Here is a 22,460-nt window from a genome sequence, read left to right as displayed (position 1 = left end):
CTCCATGGGAAACTACACTTGAAAAACTGAAAAAGCACTTCTCTTATCTTTAGAGCTTCACTCAATTCTAGAAATTGTTCTCACAAGAAGTAAACCTCTTCATCCGCTGCATTCTGATCAAATCTCCTCTTGTTTTGACAGAAGTCAGGAGTCACACTATATATGTAATACCAGCACATACTAACCCTCCCTGGGGAAATGCCCATCGTGTAATTTGATTAATACAAGTGAAGAAACATACACAAGAGCATAGCTCTAAGGCTCCATAAACAAGCTAGATTCTAACATTTCCTAAATTCTGAATGCCTGACTTTGCAACCATCAATACTGATGCACATTTTTTTTAAACACAGAATTTTCTAAAATTCTATATTTAATTCTTCAGAATATAAAAGGGAAAAGGGAAATAAGTTTACCTAATGACTCAGGCATGCCATCAAATCCAAATAATCACAAGCACAGCCCACTTTACTGCTCCCTGAGCCAAGAAACCAACAGAGAATTGTAACCTGGGATTCACTGTTAGTAAGCTATGAATGCCCAAGGCTGACAGTGAATGCAGAACAGCAGCCTCCAGTCTGTCTCACTATTCTTTACACATTATGTTCCCTAACTGTCTCCCTGTTCAGCTTCCACATCGCTATTTGATCCATTCTCATCTCTTGCAGTAACTCCAGATGCAGCTCCCCACCCTTCTGCATTCCACACAAGCGGTTTCTTCACTCTTCATTGCTGACGAAGTGCTAACAGGCAACACTGAAAAGCACAAAAGGCTTTCCATTTACTCACTGACCTCAGAGCAGTCCCTAGTTTTCAGGTGGAGAAAGCGTATTTGCCATAGATGAAGCCTTCAGAGCAATCATCCACCAAACTTACAAGATGGTAAAGAGCACATTGTGAAATTCTACTTTTAGAGTCTCTTTCTTTGACCAAATGTAGTTGTATTTTTGTAGGAACTAGCTGCAGGCACAAACCATGTTCATTATTAACCATTTTCAAAGTTCCAGGTTTGGCAAAAGACAAAGCCCTACCAGTCTCTTAACAAGAGCCACCCTGGAGGCCAAAACACCCCTCTTCTTCCTCTACGCCTGCTTTTATTGCTGAGTATGATGTTATACAGTATGGAATATCCCTTAAAGACAATTTGGGTCAGCTGCCCTGGCTCTGTCCCCTCTCCTTCTCTTGCCTACCCCTAGCCCAGCCTCTGGGGAGGGGCTGGGGCAGACTGGGAAAAGAGAAAGCCTTGATGCTATGCAGCATTGTTCAGCAACAGCTGGAAGTTAACCCCATCGCAGCCAGCCCCAGTAAAATGTTAGCTGTTAAAGCTGCAATCCGTACACAGCACACAATGCTCACCTAGCTAAACTGAAATCACTTGGCCTATACCTTTCTGATGGGTATCATACCTCTTGATTATATATTTCCTTGTTGTGTTGTATACTATAATGAAGCTTGATTCAAAATTCCAATACGATTTCTTTAGCAACATTAATGTGAGCTCTGCAAAAGGTAAGATGGATGCCAAAATCCTTGTTCAGAACAATTTACAATCTAAAGCATCTACTTCATCAACGCTTAGATATTTGGACTGAAGCTATTAGCATGTGCAAATTTGGCATGTATTAGTTTTAAAATCTAGGCCATGAATTCTGTGCTAGCATACACACAGCTCAGAGCAGAACTGTTGTGCTGCTAATTGCACCTAATTCAATGTGAACAATTCAACGCTTAGGGAGCAGATGTGACTGAAGTAATGGCAGACAACCGACACAAGTATGTTAACTCTCTGACAACAATAGGGCAATAGCAAGTTTCAAAAAAGATGTAAAAAAATATATCAAGGAAGCCTGGTTCATATCCATCATGATCCCGACTCTAAGCCAGGCACAGTGCAAGAAACGCATAGGCAGGAAAAGGAAAAATTAAAAAAAAAAAAAAAAGGAGAAAAAAAAAGGATGACAGAAAGAAATGTATTTGGGAGGAAATAATGGCACAGGTGTAAGAAAAGAGCTGTGAAAATTGAGCTGCAGGGGCTTCATTTCTTCTGCATCCAGTCTGATTAAGTAATTGGGAGATATTCAAAGCAGTGAAAATGAAAGACAGCTATATTTAGAGCCATACTTCAGTTCATTTCCTATAGTCTAACAAGTGTGTGATTGTTGGGGATGAAGAAAAGCATTTTATTTTTAGTTAAATAAAATTAAGCTAGCAAAACTTTTTTTAAAGTTGCAGGCATCTACACTGCCATCTGTCTAGAAAGGTCTGAAAAATGTTAAATACAGCAACAGGTATCTCTAACTGGCAAAAAGTTCATATCACAAGGTTGCAGAAAGGATACTGCTTACAAACTCACATTAGGTTTTACAGGATCCTACCTTAAGTGTTGTAGTATTCTCATCATCTGACCACTGTTCAAAGAAGAACAAATCAAATGTTACTGTTTTCCTGAGACATCCTTTGTAATTTATGAGAACATCAGAATTCACATAGCTTCCTACAACACACAGACCAAATCGCTGCCTGGTGTTCCTCTGTAGCGTAACACCACCACCCTCCAATTACTACGTCTGTAAATCAAGACAGGAAAAATACTGTACATTCAGCAGAAGTACTATTCTAAAGTATAGGTATGAGACAACACCTATATATTTTAACTGTGATTTATAGCACAAACTTGGGACATTTCAGAACTCAGCAAAGTCTTCCCTGTCTAAAGCTTGTCTCCAGCTCCAGCACTTCCATCCTTAGACCCATGATATATTAGTTTCATCTGTATTTCTCTTACACCACCTTTCTGTACCTTCTGTTACCTTATACTTAGAAGAAAAATGCTAAAAGTGCTTTAGAGTGCCCTTCTGAGCAATTATGGCCTCAGAAACTTTCATTGTTTCTTGAAATAAGTCCTCCAAATGTACTCCTCCTCCTAATTTTTCAGGACATGAAACAGCATTAAGTTCAATTCCAACATCCTTCAACATTCCCTACTCACTACAACAAATGCAACTACTAAGAAAATAAAAAAATAAAAAACCCCTCTGTAAAAGAGCACAGAAACATTTTAAACCTCGCCTAACATCACAGTATAAATAACTGATGTTTTAAAGTTCTTCAGTGCAACTACCATGTGATTATTACTTTCGTGAACTACTCTCCTCACCTATAAATTACGCAGAACAGGTTACACGTTCATATTTTTCTCAGGAGACTTGACATTAAGTTACATTTTATGCTGACCTGTATTTCCTCTGCATCATCGTTCCCCTCCTGTGAATGACTTGGCAGATCTTCTCTAAATCAAAAAATTAGCAGGAAAAAAAATTAAGACTGGAGTTTGACTTGATCATACATATACATTACATTTCCACAGCAGTTACCAGCTGTTGATCTCAAAATGTTTCTGGAAGAAGATCAGGCCTCAAAACCCCTGGCAAGAGAAAGATCAATGCAAGCCAGTACAGCAAACCAAAGAGCAAACACCCTGGCACTAACACTGGGCCCTACCCAAAACACTTTGCTTCTTTCAAATTAGCAGATCACTTTCTGCTCTGAAAACACCATAATCGAAGCTTTTCAACACCCTATTAATCATTCTTTTCCAACTTCACTGTACTGACAGAAGCACAAATTAAACAATTTTTTCTTTTTTTAAAAAAAATTTCAATTTAAATTATGCTTTGCCTCCATACTCCTTTCCCAAGTAAAAATTTTTAAATTTCAGAAAGAAAACATCCTCGCGCTCCACACAGAAAAGAAGGTCCTATGGAAAGTGGATACGTAGTCATTAGCTTCTTCCTGAAAAGCTCCTTTTTCTACAGAGGTGAGATCTGCAACTGTAAATACTAGCATATCTGGGTGAAAGCACTTAACTGCAAATATTCCCTTGAACTTGTAGGTAACTTTTCAAGTTCTTTAGCCAATCTGAGTGTGAAGATCTTGGAGAAGGCCAAGCCCTTGAAGACTTATTCACAGCAAGTCAGCGTAGCAAACAGGGTAAGTTCAAATGTATGTCCCTGCCAAAAGTCTACTCTTCAACAAGCTGTCTCTGTAGTCCCTCAACATACTATTGCAGGGGTGAAACTATCAATTTAGTTTTTGACATCTAGAGGTCAGATACCAGTTCACTTAGGATTAAAAGCGATCTTGGCCTTTACTGCACGATCACATTCACTTACCACTAAGAAAGTTCAACTCTGAGAATAACTGGTTTCTAAAAGGGATTTTGAATTGGAAACATTAAAACATGACTTAAGTCAATTATACAGCTGTCCATCATTCCACTGAAGACAGCAGAATTTGTATAACATAGCTGTAAAGTCAAACCCTCAGTTTCAGCTTTTCTGAAGGCTTATTAAAAAACAAATGGCTGCTGCTAAGTAACTTGCAATATTCTGCAGTATGGTTTAAAAAAACAATTCTAATTTTCTGTATACCTTTTACTTAAAAAAAAAAAAAATTAAAATTTAAAAAGGCCTTTCATCTTTACAGGGTGTTTTACCAGCCTCAATTTTAGATAAATTGATTTCTGAGAAATCAGACGTAGCTCCCTTACACTCATAGCCTAATTGGTTGCTCTGGGAGAGGCAAACTACCAGTTAGGAAATGATGGAGTGCAGATTGATTTCCGAGTCTGGTCATTAACAAGATGTATGCATGCAATAATCATTTTAGAAGGAAGCCATATTGTGAGATTCTAAGCAGAAAACAAAGAGCAAGGCCTGGGTTCTTTCCAGCTGTTTCTCACATATATCCACCTCATCCTTCTCCATCCAAAACTTGGCATAGGTATACATACAGGACATTCAGCTTTGTCCTATCCATGGCTTACATGTGTGCAAATTATTATACAAATTCAATAATCACTAAGGTTTTATATATAGCTTATCCTATTGAGAATTAAGCTAGTAATGTCACTTCACCCTTGGATAAGGCAGGAGGCATGTAAACAGCAGGACAGGTCAAGCCTCTGAACTGGTGCTAACCATATCAAAGCAACCAGCACCTGAGAGAGTGGTAGACTCCACAAGGAAAGGCAGAGAAAAAAATGAAAGAACTGTCTCCACTTGGTCTAGAATGAAACTATTACATGGATTTTAGGATCTGCATCAGGCTATAGCAAGTCAAGTTTTACTAACAGCAAGTCAGCCCATTCACATGCTCATACACTACAAGGTTTACTGCAGCCAGAATGGTCAAATTTTAAAAACTCGTTATGCAAAACACAATATGTGTACACAAAATAGTGCTGTAAATATAAAACAGTATTAATACTTCAAAGGTGGAAGGAAAACACTCTGTACCTTCCTGAAACCACAAGTGTTCCATCATCCAGCAAATATTCTTTCACATTCTCTGGTAGGGGAAGTATAACACTGGAAGAAACAAAAAGAATTTCTTTAATAACGTATTATTATTACTTGTTAAAATAACAAGAAGAGTTGAATAAAAATAATTTGTTTTTTAACAGAACATACCTCAACAACAGTATGTTTTATTCTCTAACACTATGAAAAAAAAAAATTATCTTTCTCCCCTCTCACCCCTTCCAAAAAAGCAATGCCCATTTTCCCTTCAGGGGGGCAGAGGAACATGAGGCAGACATTTTAGATGGAATTCACAAGCACCCCATTTCTTCAAAAGCTCTATGAAATTCAAAGAAAGAGTGTGTGTGGCCAGCGAGGAGACATGTTGCTCAAACTAAAGGTTTCCTTTCTCAGATCCAAGCCACAATTTGCTAATACCACCTGAATGTCCAAAGAATGCAGGACTATCACTAAACTTACCCAAAATACGCATGTGCTAAACAGAAAAAAACATAAAAGATTAAATGCTTTGACTAAAAGCCTTATGTCACTGCTTTTCAATCCAACAGGGCAACTATCTGGAGCTTGACTTTTCTGAGTTATTGATAGTTCTTGTAACCATCCTGTGACCTGCAGCCACACCTTAGAAACAGCAGAATTTGCCACGGCTTCCAAAAAGACACACAAACACAAAGTCAGCCACTTGGTTTGGGTGCGTTCAGCCTCAGTTTCTTTGAGCAACCAAGTGGGAACAGCAGTGATGTGGGTATCAGCTGGTGTTCAGTGCAGGCTCCCACCGGGAGAGCAGGAAGCACAGAGGGAGTTTGCTGCTCAAACAGCCCCCTCAGGGTGCAGGGAGGAGACCCCACCTCCCGGGACTCCAGTTTATAGCTCCATCAAGCCCTTCCCACCTCCCTCCCAGCTCTGCCCCACACAGGACCCTCTATCCCACCCAACCCTGCCCCAGCAGAAGCCCATTTCCAACCCAGCCCAGCCCCACACGCCTCCCCACCTTCACCCTCACCTTCGCCCCCACACGCCGCCTACTCGCTTCTCGCAGCCCCTCACCCAGCCCCGGCCCTGGCCCAGGCCCGGGCCTACCTACACCCAGCCCAGCTGCACACCGCCAGAGCTCAGTCGTCCCCGACCCCACGCCGCCCCCCTCACCTGCGGATAGTGACAGCCCTGAAGCGCGGGTACCACACGGAGAACTGGCAGTGCGCCACCTGCTCCTTCTTCATCCTCACCCCCGGCCCGGCCCGCTGCGCCGCGCCGCTCCCGGAAGCTCCCGCTCCACCCGGAACCTCCCGTCGCTCCCGGCTGCCACCCGAGCCGCCATCAGCAGCGCACACGGCGCGGTGCCACTCGGGCCCGCCTGAGCGGCGCACACGGCCGCTGGCTCCCCTCGGCCGCCGCCGCCTGGCGCCGCTCCCGCTGCCATCCGGCCGCCGCCCGCGGCTCCCCCAGCTGCCGGGCCGCTCTCCCGGCCTCGTACGTGCGCCTGGCCCGAGCGGGGGTGTCCAGGCGATACGCTGAAAACACGGTGGCCCTGAGGAAGCGGCGGGTGCGTTTCCCGCCCGGCGGGCTCTGCTTGCCCTCTTTGCCCGTCCCTTTGCAAGGTATCCCCTCCCCGGTGTTACAGCGGAGCTGTGTACCGACAGAACCCCCTTCCCCCTCAGGCGGGGCTGCGTGTCATTTTATTTTGGGTAGGGCCGAGCGGTAGCTGGATATTAACGTTCGTCTGAGGTCCCGCACGCCGGCCGCAGCCGCCGGGCAGGTTGGGCCCGGGACGGGGCTGCTGCTGACCCTGTGCTGCTCGGTGGGCTGGGTGGGGCCTTCTGCGGGGCCAGAACCAGTTCGTTTTCCTTATTTTATTTGGTGCTGGTCACCCGTGCTGCTAAGCATCCTGGCAAAACACTCCTCCCCCTCTTCTCCCTCTCTCTCGTTAACTTACGCTAATTAATTGGGTTTGTTGCTGGAGTCATTTTGCTGACATGCCAGCACACTGCCCGATGGTCACAAGTTTCAAGGGACTCAAGAGCTTTTGGGGATGTTTATCTTCAGCACACGCATCCGGGCACGCTGTTGGGTAAATGGTGCGTAAACGCCACCAGCGTCCCTTCTGCACGCTGCTTATAAGAAACCCCGTATTTTGTTTTATCTTGTGCTTGCCTTGCTGAGCTTCCATTAAACCTGGCTGCTGTCAGCTAGGATGTGTAGTTTGTCTTTTGTCTTTTAAGAGGCAGACTTACTGTAGAATGACTTTTGAAAAGTGATGTAGAAAAGCTAATCCACCTGTAGTGACATGGGTGGGTTAACAGAAAGCCCTGATGGCTCGGCTACTCTCTAAGCTGATTCACAGACCTCAGTTGGTTTAAGATTTTAACTCCTGGGAAGGATAATTTGGGAGCTGTGGAATGGTTCTATGTTGCCTTGAAAAGAAGCCACTCAATAAAGGGATAAGCAATGGGAATAAAGTTACCCTTTTTAAAATGGTATACCTTTTTAAGGTCTGAGTTTGACCACATGAATTAAATAAATGGAACAAGTAGCATGATTTGCCAGCAGTAGACTGCAATACTAGAAGCAGGCCAAACTTTTTGCATGATTTGTGGTTCAAGTGCAATTGATTCGTGCTAAGGACACTGATGAATGTGGACACTTTGACATATGCTTAAGATCACACTGGTAGCTATTAAAAAATTTGAAGCATAGAGTTCATGCAATTGTATGTCAGGCAGTCAGGTTCGCAGGCTGCTGTGTGTTGCATTTTTAACTCGAATGATACAGTGGTAATATTATGAGATAGAAGAACCTTCCGGTCTGAGGGCTGCAAGACAAGGTCTATTCTGAAATCTAACATAGAGCTTTAGAAACTTGACATTGTAGTGTGCAAGTTTAATTTTCAGTTGCTGCTGATTTTGATGAACAAAAGGTGTTGCCACCCTTGACAGTATGACTAATGTGAGATACCGGAATTGCACCCTTCATTTAACTGAATGATGTTGCAGCTTTCTAACAGCAGAAATTCTCACTTGTCTACAGTCAACTGAATTTGGAAAAAAATACTTTTTTGGTGAACTGTTTAAAATGTCACACGTAGAGTTATTGCACCCACTTGTGGAGGAGATCAAAACTACAGAGGCTGAGATAGATGAGCTCTCGTGTTCGCTTTTTTTAGATTTTAGTGGTAATTCAAATGACTGAAGCGGTGTAAATTTTTGTTATTTTAATTCACAAGCTACCCTTGAGTCTGTCCACTGCAGAAGAGAGCAAGTTGTGTAAAAACAGCTTCTTCTATTAGATGAGGTTCTATTTAGTATGTATTTGTAACTGATATAGCTAAGTATTAATGCTGTTGTACAAACGATTACTATAGGTGCTTGTGGGATTTAGGGTACAGTTGTGATGATCTGTGTTTTGGAAACATACACTGATACTTGCAGGCTTATGTGGAAGGGTTAGTATGATCGATGGAATGGGATTTCCTGTGAGGGGAGACTAAAAAGGCAGACTTATTCAGCCCTATCAAAAAAAAAAAAAAAAAAAGAAAAAAGTTGAACAAGACTATGGTTCGCTATCTACTCTCTTGATATATTGTCGATCAAAAAGGCTATAATTCTTTCCAAACATAGGAGGGGAATTTGTTGTAGCTAGGTATGTGAGGTAGGTTTTTGTAATTTTAAAGCTGTATACTTCAGGCATCACAGAGAGTCCCCTTTGTTTCCTCTGAATGACCAGGAATCCCTTGGAACTGCTGTGCTGCGCTGCGCTTCTTTTGCATAAGGTTGGTGGAAAGCTTGATCTTGTATTTTAGAGTCGCAGCAAAAGACCATGGCCGTTGTCCAGCTACAGCTCTTTGAAGGGAGTATGAGACATAACTGACTCAAGAACAAATGGGGAACAGCCAACTGAATTGGAGGATAAGCATGTGAGGTTCTAGAACAGTTTTTCATACAAATAGTAGTAAGGTAGATAGTAAATCTATGTAGTTTTAGGGTGGAGCTTCAGTGCTTTAAGAAAGGATTATAGAACATATTTCTGAAATAACAGAATTGGGTTTAATAGTTCAGGGTCCTTTTTCAGGACTTACGTTACATAAAAATGACTTGACCATTTGACTACTATGACCTACTTCATCCAACGAGACTGTCTTGAGACTTAAGAAGGAGCCTGCCCTGTGTACATGCTGAGGAAATGGATTTTTGTACATTGGTTTTAATCCTGCTGATAACCAGAAATATTTTGTACTACCAGTTGCTTTTAACTACTTTGTGGAATTAAATGCAAATTTAATATGTAAGAAAGGTGACTGTTGCCACATATTCTTAAGTGTTTCACAAATAGGCAGTAGATGTTATCATAAAAGGATAAAGATGAAGCAAAAAATGCAAGCGCTAAAATTGGGTGTGACAGAGAAGGTGATCACTCAGTTCTGGTTTCATTGCTAGAGACCCCACAGAGCCTTATTAAACTCTAGTTGAAGTCAACAGAAGGAATACTGTTGATTTTGTGGAAACTTTATGACCATCAGCACTGAGAATGATAGTGATCTTTGAGATTATCTCATCTCTTCTTTAAACACTTAAACTGGTTTGCTTCTTTGCACTGTCTTTTTGCTTGTGATTCATGCAGATTTTCAGGACTTGAGTACTGAAGCTTGGTATCAGAGATGAGCTTCCTTGGAATAAGAGTTTCCGTGCTGAAAGTGCGCCATAGCTCTGCAGTGAGGCAGGGACTAATGGTGAATCTCTGATGCATCATGTTTTGCTGCTCCCTGGTGTGCCTTTCAGGTAGAACTGGGTTGAGACAATCTTAGGTTTCTAGGGAGCATTAGGGTGCAGGCCGAGGCATTGATGCAGGTGCAGAGCCTTGCTCTGGCCATGCATTAACTGCCTTTTGCACGGTGTTAGCCACAGCATTCCCACTAAGAGAAACTGCCATGCTTTGGTCATGCTAATTCCACGTGCCACCTAGAATTGTGACACACAGGTGACTTTTTGACCTTGGTTTTTTGGGGGAGGATTGAGTCATTTACGTGTTTATTTTTGTTGTGTGTAAGGTGGAGGTAGGTTCTAGTTCTGATTCTTTCTCAGTAGCAGGCAGGTTTTACTGCTGAAGTCCTCTTGGTATAAGTTTTTTTCCCACTTTCACAGTGGAGTGCGTAGCCCTGTTGTGGCAACACTGTGTTGACAGAGCACTTCACCTAGATCAGAATGAAACAATTGGATTGGATCAGTTTTGTCTCTGTGTGTGACCCTGGAATAATTAGGGAGGGTGTCTTCAGCCAGTAGCTGCTTGGCAGCTGGCAGGACTAAAGTCAGGGATTTGACCCAAACTGCCGCTTCTCCTTTGATTGACTCTGAAACCATCAGGTGGAGCTGAAAATAGGAATTGCACTTGCCATCACATGTCCCTAACTTTCTCCAGCAAGTTTTATTTGTTAATTTAGAATGCAGAAATGAACCTTTTAACTTTACTCTGAAAGCAAATATTGACTTTGTTTCATAGTAATCTGGACTTTGCACAGAAGGGGGAAAGCCTGACATTCCTGAAAATGGCAGCTGAGACATCCACAGAAGTTCCAAAAACTGCTAGACAATTCGTCCTTAAAGAAGAGGTATAACATGCTTGGGTTGACACATATTCTGTTGTTAAGTAAGTTATTTGAGACTGATCAATATGTTTGTGAGGGCAGAGTAGGAAATGCTATGTATGCTGTACTTCTGTAAAAATCTGCTCAATAGACAAAATGCTTCTTCCTGGTGGTCAGAGAGTTTAAAGAAGGTGGCATTTCTCTTCGATGAAATAATCATACAAATTACCAATGGGCAGAGAGAAATGTACAGTGTTGCATTATTTTAAGCTGCTTCTTTTTTTGATTTTGCATCTCTTTCTCGTATTGTCTGCTCAGTCTAGTTTCAATGTTCGAGAATAATACTGATACCTCTATACAAATTGGTGGGTCATGAAATAGCCTTGTTTTCTGTTCCTTTAAGATGATGAACCACTAAGAGTTTCCTTAACACTTAGGATTATACCTTCTTTGTTGCTTTCTGAAAGGGTTTGAATTTAGACACTTGTTCTAAAGACATTAGTAAGGAGGTAGTAAGATTTTTTCAAAAATACTGTGCTTGCATCTTCACAGAATCAGAAAATGTCAGGTCCTGAGGAAGGAATTTAGAGGTATTTCTGCGTGCTTATTAGGAGCGATTTCACCATAATTTGAACTAGGCAGGTTTGGCAACAGCATCACATGGTTGTTATAATGCAAATGTAGTTTCTTTTCTCCAGTGTTCCTTCCTTGGAATGAACAGTCTTGTAATTTCTTTAGGTTTCAAGGTACCAAAACTTCATCAGGAAAGGAGAGACTCACATTGCTGGGATATATTTATGGGTGTGGTTTTTTTTTAATATGAATATTTTGCAAGCATAAACGGTTTCATTTTTGTAAGCTTTTCGGGTTTTTTATTAAGACCTGTGTTTTTGCAGGTAATATTTTCATTTTATCCTCTTTTTTCTTTTTTTTTTCTCTAATGTCTCTTTGTTCTTCTCCTTTGGATTGTTGTACTTTCTGATGGCATTGGGAGTTTGTAATAAGATCTTACATATTTTAAGCTGTTTATTTTTTTCAGTCATTTAGTGGGATTAATACAGGAGAGTATTTACCATGCCTCTGCCAGTGGCCCTTACATTAAAAGTGATTCTGTAACTCTTCAGTAACTACATGGTCTGATGTTGGAATATCTTAGAATCATAGAACTATGGAATGGTTCGGGTTGGAAGGGACCTTAAAGATCAACTAGTTCCAACCCCTGTGCCTCGGGCAGGGTCACCTCCCACCAGCCCAGGTTGCTCCAAGCCCCGTCCAGCCTGGCCTTGAGCACCCCCAGGGATGGGGCACCCCCAGCTGCTCTGGGCAACCTTTTCCACTTCTTCCATGAAAGTGGTGACTGATCTTACTTCCTTCTTCCTGCTTCTGGGAACCCACAACCAGGCTGCTGTAAGCAAAAGCAGATGTTATTTGCTATCACATTAATAGATAAAGCAATAAAAATAACTCATTCTAAAACTGAGTAGAGTAAGTGCCACACATTCTGCAAAATGTCTTTAGGCCCTAAATAGGGGATTTAGCAAAGCAGAAGTTTTGCTTCTAGGGCAGCTTCTGCAGGTTTTAATTATGCACCCAATGAGGCAGGTGATAAATTTATCTTTTTCTTCCAGGGAAACTTGGCAACTTTCTTTTTTCTCACCCTGTAGGTTGTTAGCAACAGGAGTTTTATCTTACTTTAGAAGGTTGTGAAACCACTTCCATTGTAAAGGTTTATGCTGCATGTCCTATAGTACTTTTTAATTATTGCCCCATGACAGTAGAGGCGAAGAGCTATACTTAAGAATATCTGATACTTTCACATTGTTTGTTTTGTATACGTAAAGCCTACTTTTGTTCTTTTTTTTTTTTCTTTTGTCTTTTTAGAGTTGAGACATGTCTAATTTCTTACAGACTGGGGATTTTTTTCCCTCTAAGATTCCTGGGAACAGTAGTGTGGTTCTGATTTCAGCCATTTTCCCCTTTCTGCTTAGCAAATGGTAACTTGGTGACAGGGGTAATGATCTGCCAGTTCTGTCGCATGCTGCAGCAATGTGGGACCATGATCAGTAATGTAGTCCTTTGTGTTCTCTGCAATGTTTAAAAAAATTGATTAACACAAAATATTTGGCTGTTTACTTAACTGAAAAATATATATTCCCCTCCTTGGACAACCAATGAAATGTGATTTTCATCTATTTTTCTTGTGGATCTTCCTGTACTCCAGTTCTGCAGTGATTTAGGAGTGAATACAAAGCTATTTAAAATATACCTGAATGCTTCTAAATGGAATTACTTCTTGTACCCGTAATGAGCATAATATTCTTCATCATGTCCCTTCCAGTTCTGTTTTTGTGACCACAAAGCCATTAGAAAACCTTATTGAGAACATATAGCTCTCCTTGTCCAATTTCTTTTACATGGAAATACTGTACTTTCCAAAATAAATGCCAAAACTTTTAAGTGTAAAAAATGTGTAGCCACATTTACAACCATAGGAATACTATTGTTATGCCAGTTGCCTATCAAAATAATTGTTCTGAAGAACACGTTTTAAGAATTATGTGGGTTTATCCATCTCAGTTCTAATTTACTGGACACATGAATCACTTCTGATTCGTCTTTCTGCCTCCAGCTGATGCTGTACTGTGTGCTTCCGTACCCTACTTATAGCTGCATCATATACTACATTTCATTTCTCTATATTCTTTTTTGAGTTGGTGAATCTCTCACTTTTAAGTCCAAGACCTCCATGGCCACATGGGCCCTATTTGTTCCTTGTCCTGCACTAGAGGATAGTGGTGTGCCAGCCATGTGAATGACCTGTCAGACGTCATCCTTTTGCTGCAATTCAATTTTGTAATTTTTTTTCCCAGGTCCTCTTCTTCCCTTTGCTTGTGCTTGCTCTATTGCTGTCAGCAGTGTGTCTCATTAGACAGTAAGAAGTGATTTGTTCATCTTACTGATTACTTCTCATTTCTGTGGTCAGACCTATGGCCAAATTGATATAAATTCTGGAGATAGGCTTCTTGTCTGCCTACACCTTCAGCAAAGCTTAAAATACAAGTTACATTAGAAGAAGTAAACTGCTGGGCTAATAGCTGGGAATGTTTGCCTTTTAAAGGAATTAATGGAAGGTAACATCGCAGAGCAAATAAAGTCACTTAGCTCAGAAAAGACATTTTGTAGTGATGCCGAGTGCTCAGCAGTGCTCAGAAATCCTAAAAGGGCAGGTATGTATCGCTGCCCGTGGTTACAGAAAACAGCAGTTACGCAAGGCCACAGTCTTGAGATCGTGGCAGGGAAAGTTTCAAAATCGTTTGCTTTTCAGTCTTGCATGCTTAGCTGTCGGGCCATGCTCTCTGATAAGTGGGCACTCACGATGACTAGAGGAGCTACAGTCTGTGCAGACCAGTGACCCTTTTTCTTCTTCAGCTGAACTATGACCTTTGCAAAATCCTTCTAAAAAGATGATGACTTTTCAGTACATAAAATCCCATTGAATTCATTGAAACTTGGTTATCAAAGTCACATTAAGAAAAGTTACTGGACTTATTTTCTATACCTTTTCAACAACTTAGGGTAAATGGGATTTTTTCCAGGTTAGCTGTAGGAATGTTGTGTGTTCCTGCGTGTGTTCTGATGCTGAGATTTTGCTTCAAGAGAATCCAAAAATAATTGTGTTTCTCCCCTTAGCCACAAGTTATCTTTGGGATTAATCTTATAATGTGTTTAACAAAGAATTCTTTATTTTAGGTAATTGTAGAAAGAAAATGGTTGAGGCTTGAAGAAACAACTTACACTGATCCCTTTGGTAAAACCAGGTAATTGCCTTTCTGAAATTTCAGATTCCTGTGATGTTCCCCATTATACGGACCACCCCCAGGCTGGAGGATACAGAGTTACAAACCTATTACTCAACACAAGATGAGATCTCATTGTGCAATTTCGTTATAGTTCTTACTGTAGAGAGAAAAAAAAAACTTCCTGTAGCAGGCATGCTAGCATGTGGGATCAAATTTGCTCCTAAATGCTTTTGAGCACAGAGGACCCTGGTTTACCTTGCGTTTCCAGTTCCTTGTAACGATGCTTCTTTTTAACAATGCCATGCAAAAGCAAGTTCTAGCTATGCAGCAGCACTGCGATGACCAGTCTGTCTCACGGCTTTTCTGGCGCTTCATTGAGAGCTCCTTTTTCCCTGCTGATGGTGCTGGATCTTGCATACTGCTGACAAATTACTGCCCTCTTGTATATTATCACGCCTGTCCGGTTCTTTTCTATGCTTTAGTTTTGCTGTATTTATCTAGATGTAACAACATGGCTTTACTTCCCTCCCCTTAACGTGTTAGATTTTGTAGTGATTTCTTTCTCTAAGGCCTTCCCAATTAATCAGCAAAGCATCCTTTTAAAGAATAGCACTGATTGGAGCTTTTGTGCAAGGATTTTTATTGCTGGTGGATTTTTCTTTTTTACTCATCCCATTGTTTATTTTGAGAGAGCAGCTTTGGTCTTCATTGCCTGGATGCTACTTGTGTGCACAAGTAACTGAGCTGAGAGTTCACAGTAACTTACACTATAAACCTTATACAGAAGCAAGATAAAAGGTAGAATGTACATGGTGTTGTTACAGAATTTTATTTCAAAATCTGACATGTTTCATATATAAATTGCTTTATTTTACACATTTACAGGAAAGACTTGCCTGTTCTGTGATAATCATTTACATCTTTCCCTTATTTTTAGTCATCTTTAAGCAGTCATTAATTATTTTCTCTATCCCTCCTTTATGTAGACAAACCAAAATCATACTACAGACATTTTATAGTTCCGGTATGTGACAGGGCATGCCTAAGGCCAGCTGCATTCTTATGGGGCCTCACTGTGTGACAGTATATTTTGCTTTTAAATGAAAGTAGCAAGGGTGTTGTCCCAGAAGTGCACAGCGCCAGTTCACAGACTTGAGTTGAGGTATTTCTATCTTAGTTTGTGCAAAGTAGGGAGCTAGGTGGTAATACACAAAAACTAGCTCACCTCTTAACACACAGTAAAACATTTTATACTCTTTGAACAATTATTTACAATTAAGTTTAGTCACACTGAAGTCTCATTGGTTCTTACAAGCCTCATCTCCGTTTAAAGGTACAGCATTCTTTTTTTTTTTTCACCTCATGTTTTGTAGGGAGAGGGCTTTGTTAGTAAGGGGCTTTCTTTGCTCGAGGGCAGACCTTTTAGTATGCTGATTAGGCTAGTTCACACACAGTTCAAGTCATTTTCTGTTTATTCTCATTAACCATTTGGTTCTTCTTGAGCTTGTCATGTTACTTCTTGGCTTGAAGTATTTATGATATGTATTCCGTCTCCCAAGGCCATGTCTTGTTAACTGTTTGCAAGGATTAATTGACATCCTCTGGTTTTCAAATTACTTCTTGTTTTTCACTATACATATTTACATATTTTGTCAAAATTTGAAGTTAAAAAACAGACTGGCCTTCTATTAATAGTGTATCTGTGAGCCGGTCAGGTGCAAGGGTAGAAGACAACTTACATATATATTTGGTTTTTTTCTCTGTGTTAAACAGAACTTGGGAAACTGTAAAGCGTACTGGCAACAAAAAGGGAGTTTCAGCTGATGGTAAGATGTTGGTGACTTGTTTTGTTTGCATTTCTTCCCGTGAAAGTTCTTCTGATAAATTCACTGTGCAGAGGTAGAGCTGATCTGTTTCTGAGTGAATGAGGATGCGGAACAGCATCAGCAGAGCTCAGCAGAGCTTGCTGTACCCCTAAGCTAATGAAATGGTAACTTAAGTGCTGAAGAATCAGGAGCTTCCTGGTGGGAGTGTTTTCCCAAGATCATTTTATTCACTTCAGAACAGGAGTCATTTCAAAGACATCATGGTTGCCCTGATACAGAGCACCACACAGACTGAGTGGGGTCTGCTGTTAGGGGCTAGGGATAGAGCTGTCTTTGGACAAAAGAGGGACATGATTTAGCCATGTGAGGAGTGTAGGATGGGGTTCCATACTGTGACTTCCAAACAGTCTCTGCAGGCAAGAGAGCCCTTCCCAAGATACTGGTGAGCTAAGCCTTGGTCTTGCTTGGCATGTGTGCCTCCTGTTTGCTGGGGTACTTTGAAGATTCCTTTTTGGGCTTTTATGTCTTACCACACATGATATAAGGAGCTTAAATTCATCGTTCAGGATTCTGGAGCAGGCACCTAAACATTTAATGCTCAGAGTAACAGTGCTTGGGTTCCTTTCCAGATCTAACACTAAATACTCACTTTCTGCTGTATTCCAATTCTATGTACTTGTGTCTTCTGTCACTGTCTGTAGGTGTAGCAGTGATAGCTGTGCTACAGAGAACTCTCCACTACGACTGCATTGTCCTAGTGAAACAGTTCAGGCCCCCAATTAACAGCTATTGCTTGGAATTTCCTGCAGGTAAGTGACCGAAACCTTGAGTCACATAAAGCTGACAGTTAAGTGTGTTTAGATGTGCTTGGAGTGTCGATCTTAATGAAGCAGCTCTAAGCAGAAAACCATGGTGAGCTCTGTAGCTTGGTGTGCTGTTCAGAAATAGGAATACTTGATAATGAAGAATGTGAAATGAGCTCATTGTAGCAGACTGGAGACACTTTGCACAGTAGTCTGGTAGTAGAATATTACATTTTCCTCCACTCCTCCTTCCTCTAAGAGTCAAAGCTTCTTTCCCTCATGAGAACATTATTGCCATTTCCTGGGAAGGTAGCATGCTTCTGTAGATAATCAGAAGATGTGGGCATCAGCACGATGAATCCGGGAACTGGAACCCTTCCTAACACTTCAGTTTATCCCTCTGTAAAAATAGGGTAGTGAGGGTGTTTCACCTCTTCCATAAAGCTGGATTAGGGCTCAGGATGGGTATTGCAGCTAAGTGCTCCCTTTTCTGTTGTTGTGTATTACCTGTCTCACAGGCCTCATCGAGGAAAACGAGACTGCAGAGAGCGCTGCATTGCGGGAGCTGGAGGAAGAAACCGGGTACAAGGGGGAAGTCGTTGAATGTACTCCAGGTCTTTGCTTTTTTTATTTTCCCACCCAAAGTTAATTCTGTCTTTGATGGGTACTTTAAAGGTCTGAAATGCTGTAAACCAAAGGAAAAATCTGTGCAGATTAGCGGAGTAGTATCCCAAGGCTGTACCTGTTAATTAAGATTCTTTACACAAAACCCAATTATTCAAGGTGTGATTTGGCATTTTAGTATAAAGGTCTCAACTGTGAACAGCATCCATGAACTTGGGGAGAAAAAATAGCTGCACGATGCAGTCTGAGTGGAGGTCACCCTAATGTCAGCTGTAGGGAGGTGACACTACTCAGCTTTCCAACCACAAAGAAGAAAGGAGAGAATAATCTGAGTGAATCCAGAGATCCTTTGGAACATGATTGTTGCCAATCCACGCTTCCTACATAAATCAAAACAAAATGAAGGCAAAGCAAGGATCATAAATAAAACTTGAAAAGGTAGAAAGGTGAGACAGCTTACATATGATTTCAGTCATTCGTGTTGAGACTTGGCTTTTGATTATCAGGTACAACTGCATGCTGGGGACTGAGAGAGATGGAGACAGGTGATGGCAAAATTAAGACTCTAATAGACTAAGGAAGTCTGTAAGGGAATTACAGTTTAATCTTCAGTCTGTGGAATGGGAAGTAAACCTAGCTGCTGAAAACAAGTCTTACAAGGAATCCAGAAAAGAGCTGAGAGTTTCAAAAACATTACTTTTAAGAATGTGTGTCGTGTTTTAACCCCAGCCAGCAACTAAGTACTATGCAGCCACTCGCTCACTCCCCTCCCCTAAGCGGGATGGAGAGGAGGATTGGAAAAAAGGTACAACTCATGGGTTGAAGTAAGAACAAATTAATAATTGAAATAAAATATAATAATAACAATTGTAATGAAAAGGGTAGGGAGAGAGAGGAATAAAATCCAAAAGATGGGAAAAAAATAATACAACTACGTACTACCCGCCGACTGGTGACCAGACAGGCCCTGAGCAGCCATCAATTGGTCGCTCCCAGCCAGCTCCCCCCAGTTTATATACTGGGCATGACATCAAACGGTATGGAATATCCCTCTGGCCAGTTGGAGTCAGCTGTCCTGGCTGTGTCCCCTCCTGGCTCTTGTGCCACTCCAGCCCTCTCGCTGGCAGGGCCTGAGCAACTGGAAAGCCCTTGGACTTAGTGTAAACATTACTTTGTACCAACTGAAACATCAGTGTGTTATCAACATTATTCTCATACTAACTCCAAAATGCAGCACTGCACACCTACTGAAAAGAAAATTAACATTAACCCAGCCGAAACCAGGACAACGTGAAACCAAACTTTTCACAACTCTTCCAGCACGAACATGTGCCAAATACATGCTCTGGCATTATACCAGATGTGAAAGCTTTTGTTAAAATGTCAAGGTGCATGATTTCTGCTTTCAAAAAATTAAAATCTACATGTGCTTGTTGGCAGCTCTCTGCTTGGACCCAGGTTTGTCAAACAGCACAACACACATTGTGAGCGTCACCATTAACGGAGATGAGGCTGAGAATACAAGACCTAAGCAAAAACTTGGTGAGTTTTGTACCATTTATTTGAAAATCTGGAGAAGATAAGAAAAGGATGTGTTTAGAAGAACTATCCCTACCACTGCATCTGTTCTGTCCCAGCTGATTTAGATGCTGTAGGTCCTTTAGATCATACCCTGCAGTCTGGATAAGCAGAGATATGTTTCTTTGTGGAATTCACAAGAAACATCTGTGTTAAGTGTCAGATATTGGCACAACCAGAATGAGAAATTTAGGTGCTAAACTTCAGGTGAGGGCCATAGCACTTGTGAACCTGGATATTCCTCTTAGTTGTGGCTTGACCCTCAGAGTAACTGCACTGTCACTCACAGTCAGCTGTCAAAATAGGGTTTAGTTGTAAACTCTATAGTGTATTTCAAAACCCTTAACTTACTACAATTGTTTTCTTTTACTTGCAGATGATGGAGGTACGTCAGGGAACTGTGCTCCCATTGGCAGTACAGTCAAGTGTGGTCTTCGTACAGCAAGTTTTACTTAGAAAATGTCAGTTAAAACTATTTTGGGATTGGTTAATCTCCTGACCCTAATCAAACGCGCATGAAATTGACTTTGGCCTAGACATGAAAATTCCTGTGGGGCATTATCATGTCAGTTATCTACAAGTATTGCATCTGTAGCACCAGTATCTCAGGAAACACAAATTCCTGAATCCACAACAGCTGTAGATCAAGCTCCAAAGACAACTAATTCAGATAGACAGGGGAGGTGTAAGCCAACACCAATTCACCAAGAGCAAACCCTTTGTCCCTGGGCTGTTTTGGTCTTCAAACACATCTACAATCCATTACTGTACCAGTATAAGCCAAACAAAACTCCAGTTCAACAGTGAATTTTCCGTTCTCAGAAAGGAGCAGGTCTCCTTTCAGGATTCTTATCCTCCATAGCTGTCAGCTACACTGTTGTTCCCAGCTCTTTTCCAGTTTCTTTCTGCCAAACCTGGTTTTTAGTGGCCCCAGGTCACTGCCTTCCCCCATTTCATGGGCCTTTTTGCAATACATGAAGCGTCACAGCTTTCGGATTGGTGATAAGCACTAGGGCCAGGTCCCCTTCTAAACAGTAAGAAGCAGGACTACTACTGATCACTAATTTCTTCTCTCCTAGAATTTGTGGAAGTTATTTCACTTCCAAAGAATGACCTACTGCAAAGAATTGACGGTAAGAGCTTTCCCACACATTAAATGCACTTGTGTGAGCTTCAGGTAACCCTTAGCTTCTCTCCTCTCAGCTCCTCACACAGTTCTCATCCTAGAATACTGTATCTTAAAAAGCTGGGAGAGACCTGGCCAGGTGACAGAGTGATAGCATTAGGTCTTAGCATTAAGAATTTATGTCTGGAATGTTATATATATTCATTTTAGTAAAGGACTTAAATTTCTGTGGAAGTATTAACAGCATCTCATAACATTTTTGTTCTTATTTTCAGAACTAGTAGCAGAAGAACACGTTGCAGTGGATGCCAGGGTTTATACTTACGCGTTGGCCCTGAAGCGTGCAGCAGAAAAACCGCTCCAAGTTCCTTTTATGAAATTTTAAAACCAGATGATGAGAAATTTAGTTGAAAACTGCCCAATTTAGATGGCTTAGAAGTATAACTCTTCTTGTAGAGCAAAAAAAAAAAGGTTTGTAGGAGCGATGCTGATGTACGAATGATTGTGATGTTTTTACCTGGGGTTATGTAACTGACAAAAAGTGTTCCTTCTAACTGCTATCAAGCCTTGACCGAATAATCATAATAAAAATGCTGCTTAATTTTCAGAACAGCTCATTTCTGACTATATTGATCATTCCACTTACATTTTGGTATAAGGAAGATGCTGAAGTGACGGTAGTGGGTGTAATGCCACCTGTTCAAAAAAAAGGAAGACGGCAGGAAGAACGTGCAGCTCCCGAGTCCACGTGCACAGGCAGTATCACTGTGACAGCTGTAGGTCATTCTCTGCAGCAGCGGCAGCAGCAATGGGATGGAGCGTGTGTGCTCTGGCTGCTGTGTTTGAAACAGTACTTTCGGGAATTTCCTTTTATAATTTAGACCTGAAGATGTTGCTTCTTTCTCTCAGCGCAACTAAAGCTACCACAGGCCAGGGCTGGAAGGGGCCTCTGGAGACCATCTAGTCTAACCCCAACTAAAGCAGATTCTCCCAGAGCAGGCTGCACAGTCACACCCAGGCGGGTTTGAATGTCTCCAGAGAAGGAGACCCCACAGCCTCTCTGGGCAGCCTGTCCCAGTCTCTGCCACCCTCCAGGTAAATAAGTTCTTCCTCATATTCAGATGGACCTTCCTGTGTTGCAGTTTGTGCCCGTTGCCCCTTGTCCTGTCACTGGGCACCACTGAAAAGAGCCCGGCCCCCTCTCGGCGTTTGCCCTTAAGGTATTTGCATGCACCGATCAGGTCCCCTCCCATCCTTCTCTTCCCCAGGCTGGACAGCCCCAGCTCTCTCAGCCTCTCCTCACCAGGGAGATGCTCCAGCCCCCTATCTGGAAAGAGAAAATTGGTTTGTTTGATCTAAGAAAACAATGACAATGATGGTGAAGACAAGATATCCACTGGTGCACACCAGCACTGTACATGGCCCAGCCAGGGCATTCTGTTCAAGGTACAATCTTGCTGACACGCCCGAGACAGCACAGCTGCGCAGCACCCCCTCTCCTGGGACACCTCCACCTGCTCGGCTGTGCCTCCATTTAGTCCAGTCCCTGCCAGGAAACACTTCTGCCAAACCAACCTGCTGTGTACCTACGTGGGTGGTCACCTGCTTCTAATCATGTAAGCCACCACCACTGCTTCAAGATACCAAAGTGTCAGCCACAAACCGTCCACAAACGTGGATGAGATGCATAAGCAGGAAGGCTTTCCTCGCTTAGCAATGAAGCAGAGAACTCGCTTAAGATTTTCTTCCCTTCACAAACAGAGTTACTTTCAAGTTCAGCGCGACAGAAGACAGAACATGAAATCAA

General features: G+C 41.7%; 2 protein-coding genes across 5 annotated transcripts in view; one reads left to right on the top strand and one right to left on the bottom strand.

The window, feature by feature from the left end:
• The window catches only part of CDC123 (cell division cycle 123), a 37,843-nt gene extending 31,192 nt beyond the window's left edge, over positions 1-6,651 (bottom strand). For all 3 annotated transcript variants that reach the window (XM_080391732.1, XM_080391734.1, XM_080391733.1), the window contains exons 1-4: positions 6,468-6,651; positions 5,298-5,369; positions 3,235-3,289; positions 2,376-2,408 (exon numbers count right to left, since the gene is read on the bottom strand). In XM_080391732.1, coding sequence (XP_080247858.1) covers positions 2,376-2,408; positions 3,235-3,289; positions 5,298-5,369; positions 6,468-6,541 — 234 coding nt within the window. In that variant the 5' untranslated portion in view covers positions 6,542-6,651. The remainder of the gene's footprint in view (positions 1-2,375; positions 2,409-3,234; positions 3,290-5,297; positions 5,370-6,467) is intronic.
• Positions 6,652-6,669: 18 nt separating this feature from the next.
• On the top strand, positions 6,670-21,263 carry NUDT5 (nudix hydrolase 5). 2 transcript variants are annotated; one of them, XM_080391737.1, is made up of 9 exons: positions 6,674-6,919; positions 10,812-10,920; positions 14,647-14,714; positions 16,470-16,522; positions 17,224-17,331; positions 17,844-17,939; positions 19,390-19,491; positions 20,607-20,660; positions 20,929-21,263. In XM_080391737.1, the coding sequence occupies exons 2-9, from the start codon at positions 10,858-10,860 to the stop codon at positions 21,036-21,038; spliced, it is 654 nt and encodes a 217-aa protein (XP_080247863.1). In that variant the 5' UTR covers positions 6,674-6,919; positions 10,812-10,857; the 3' UTR covers positions 21,039-21,263. The 2 variants fall into 2 exon arrangements, with proteins under 2 accessions (XP_080247864.1, XP_080247863.1); XM_080391738.1 differs by lacking the exons at positions 20,607-20,660; positions 20,929-21,263 and adding an exon at positions 19,904-20,599 and having other exon boundaries at positions 6,670-6,919.
• Positions 21,264-22,460: the final 1,197 nt, after the last annotated feature.

Source organism: Falco punctatus (genome assembly GCF_963210335.1).
Source record: "Falco punctatus genome assembly, chromosome: 6".
Lineage (NCBI taxonomy): Eukaryota > Metazoa > Chordata > Aves > Falconiformes > Falconidae > Falco > Falco punctatus.
This window is presented reverse-complemented; position numbering and strand designations above follow the sequence as displayed.

Bases quoted from the DNA above. Each gene is read 5' to 3' on its own strand.
- NUDT5 (XM_080391737.1), top strand. From the start codon at position 10,858: ATGGCAGCTGAGACATCCACAGAAGTTCCAAAAACTGCTAGACAATTC. The intron at 19,492-20,606 runs GTGAGTTTTGTA...CTTCTCTCCTAG, and splicing joins AAGACCTAAGCAAAAACTTG to AATTTGTGGAAGTTATTTCA. The intron at 20,661-20,928 runs GTAAGAGCTTTC...TCTTATTTTCAG, and splicing joins CCTACTGCAAAGAATTGACG to AACTAGTAGCAGAAGAACAC.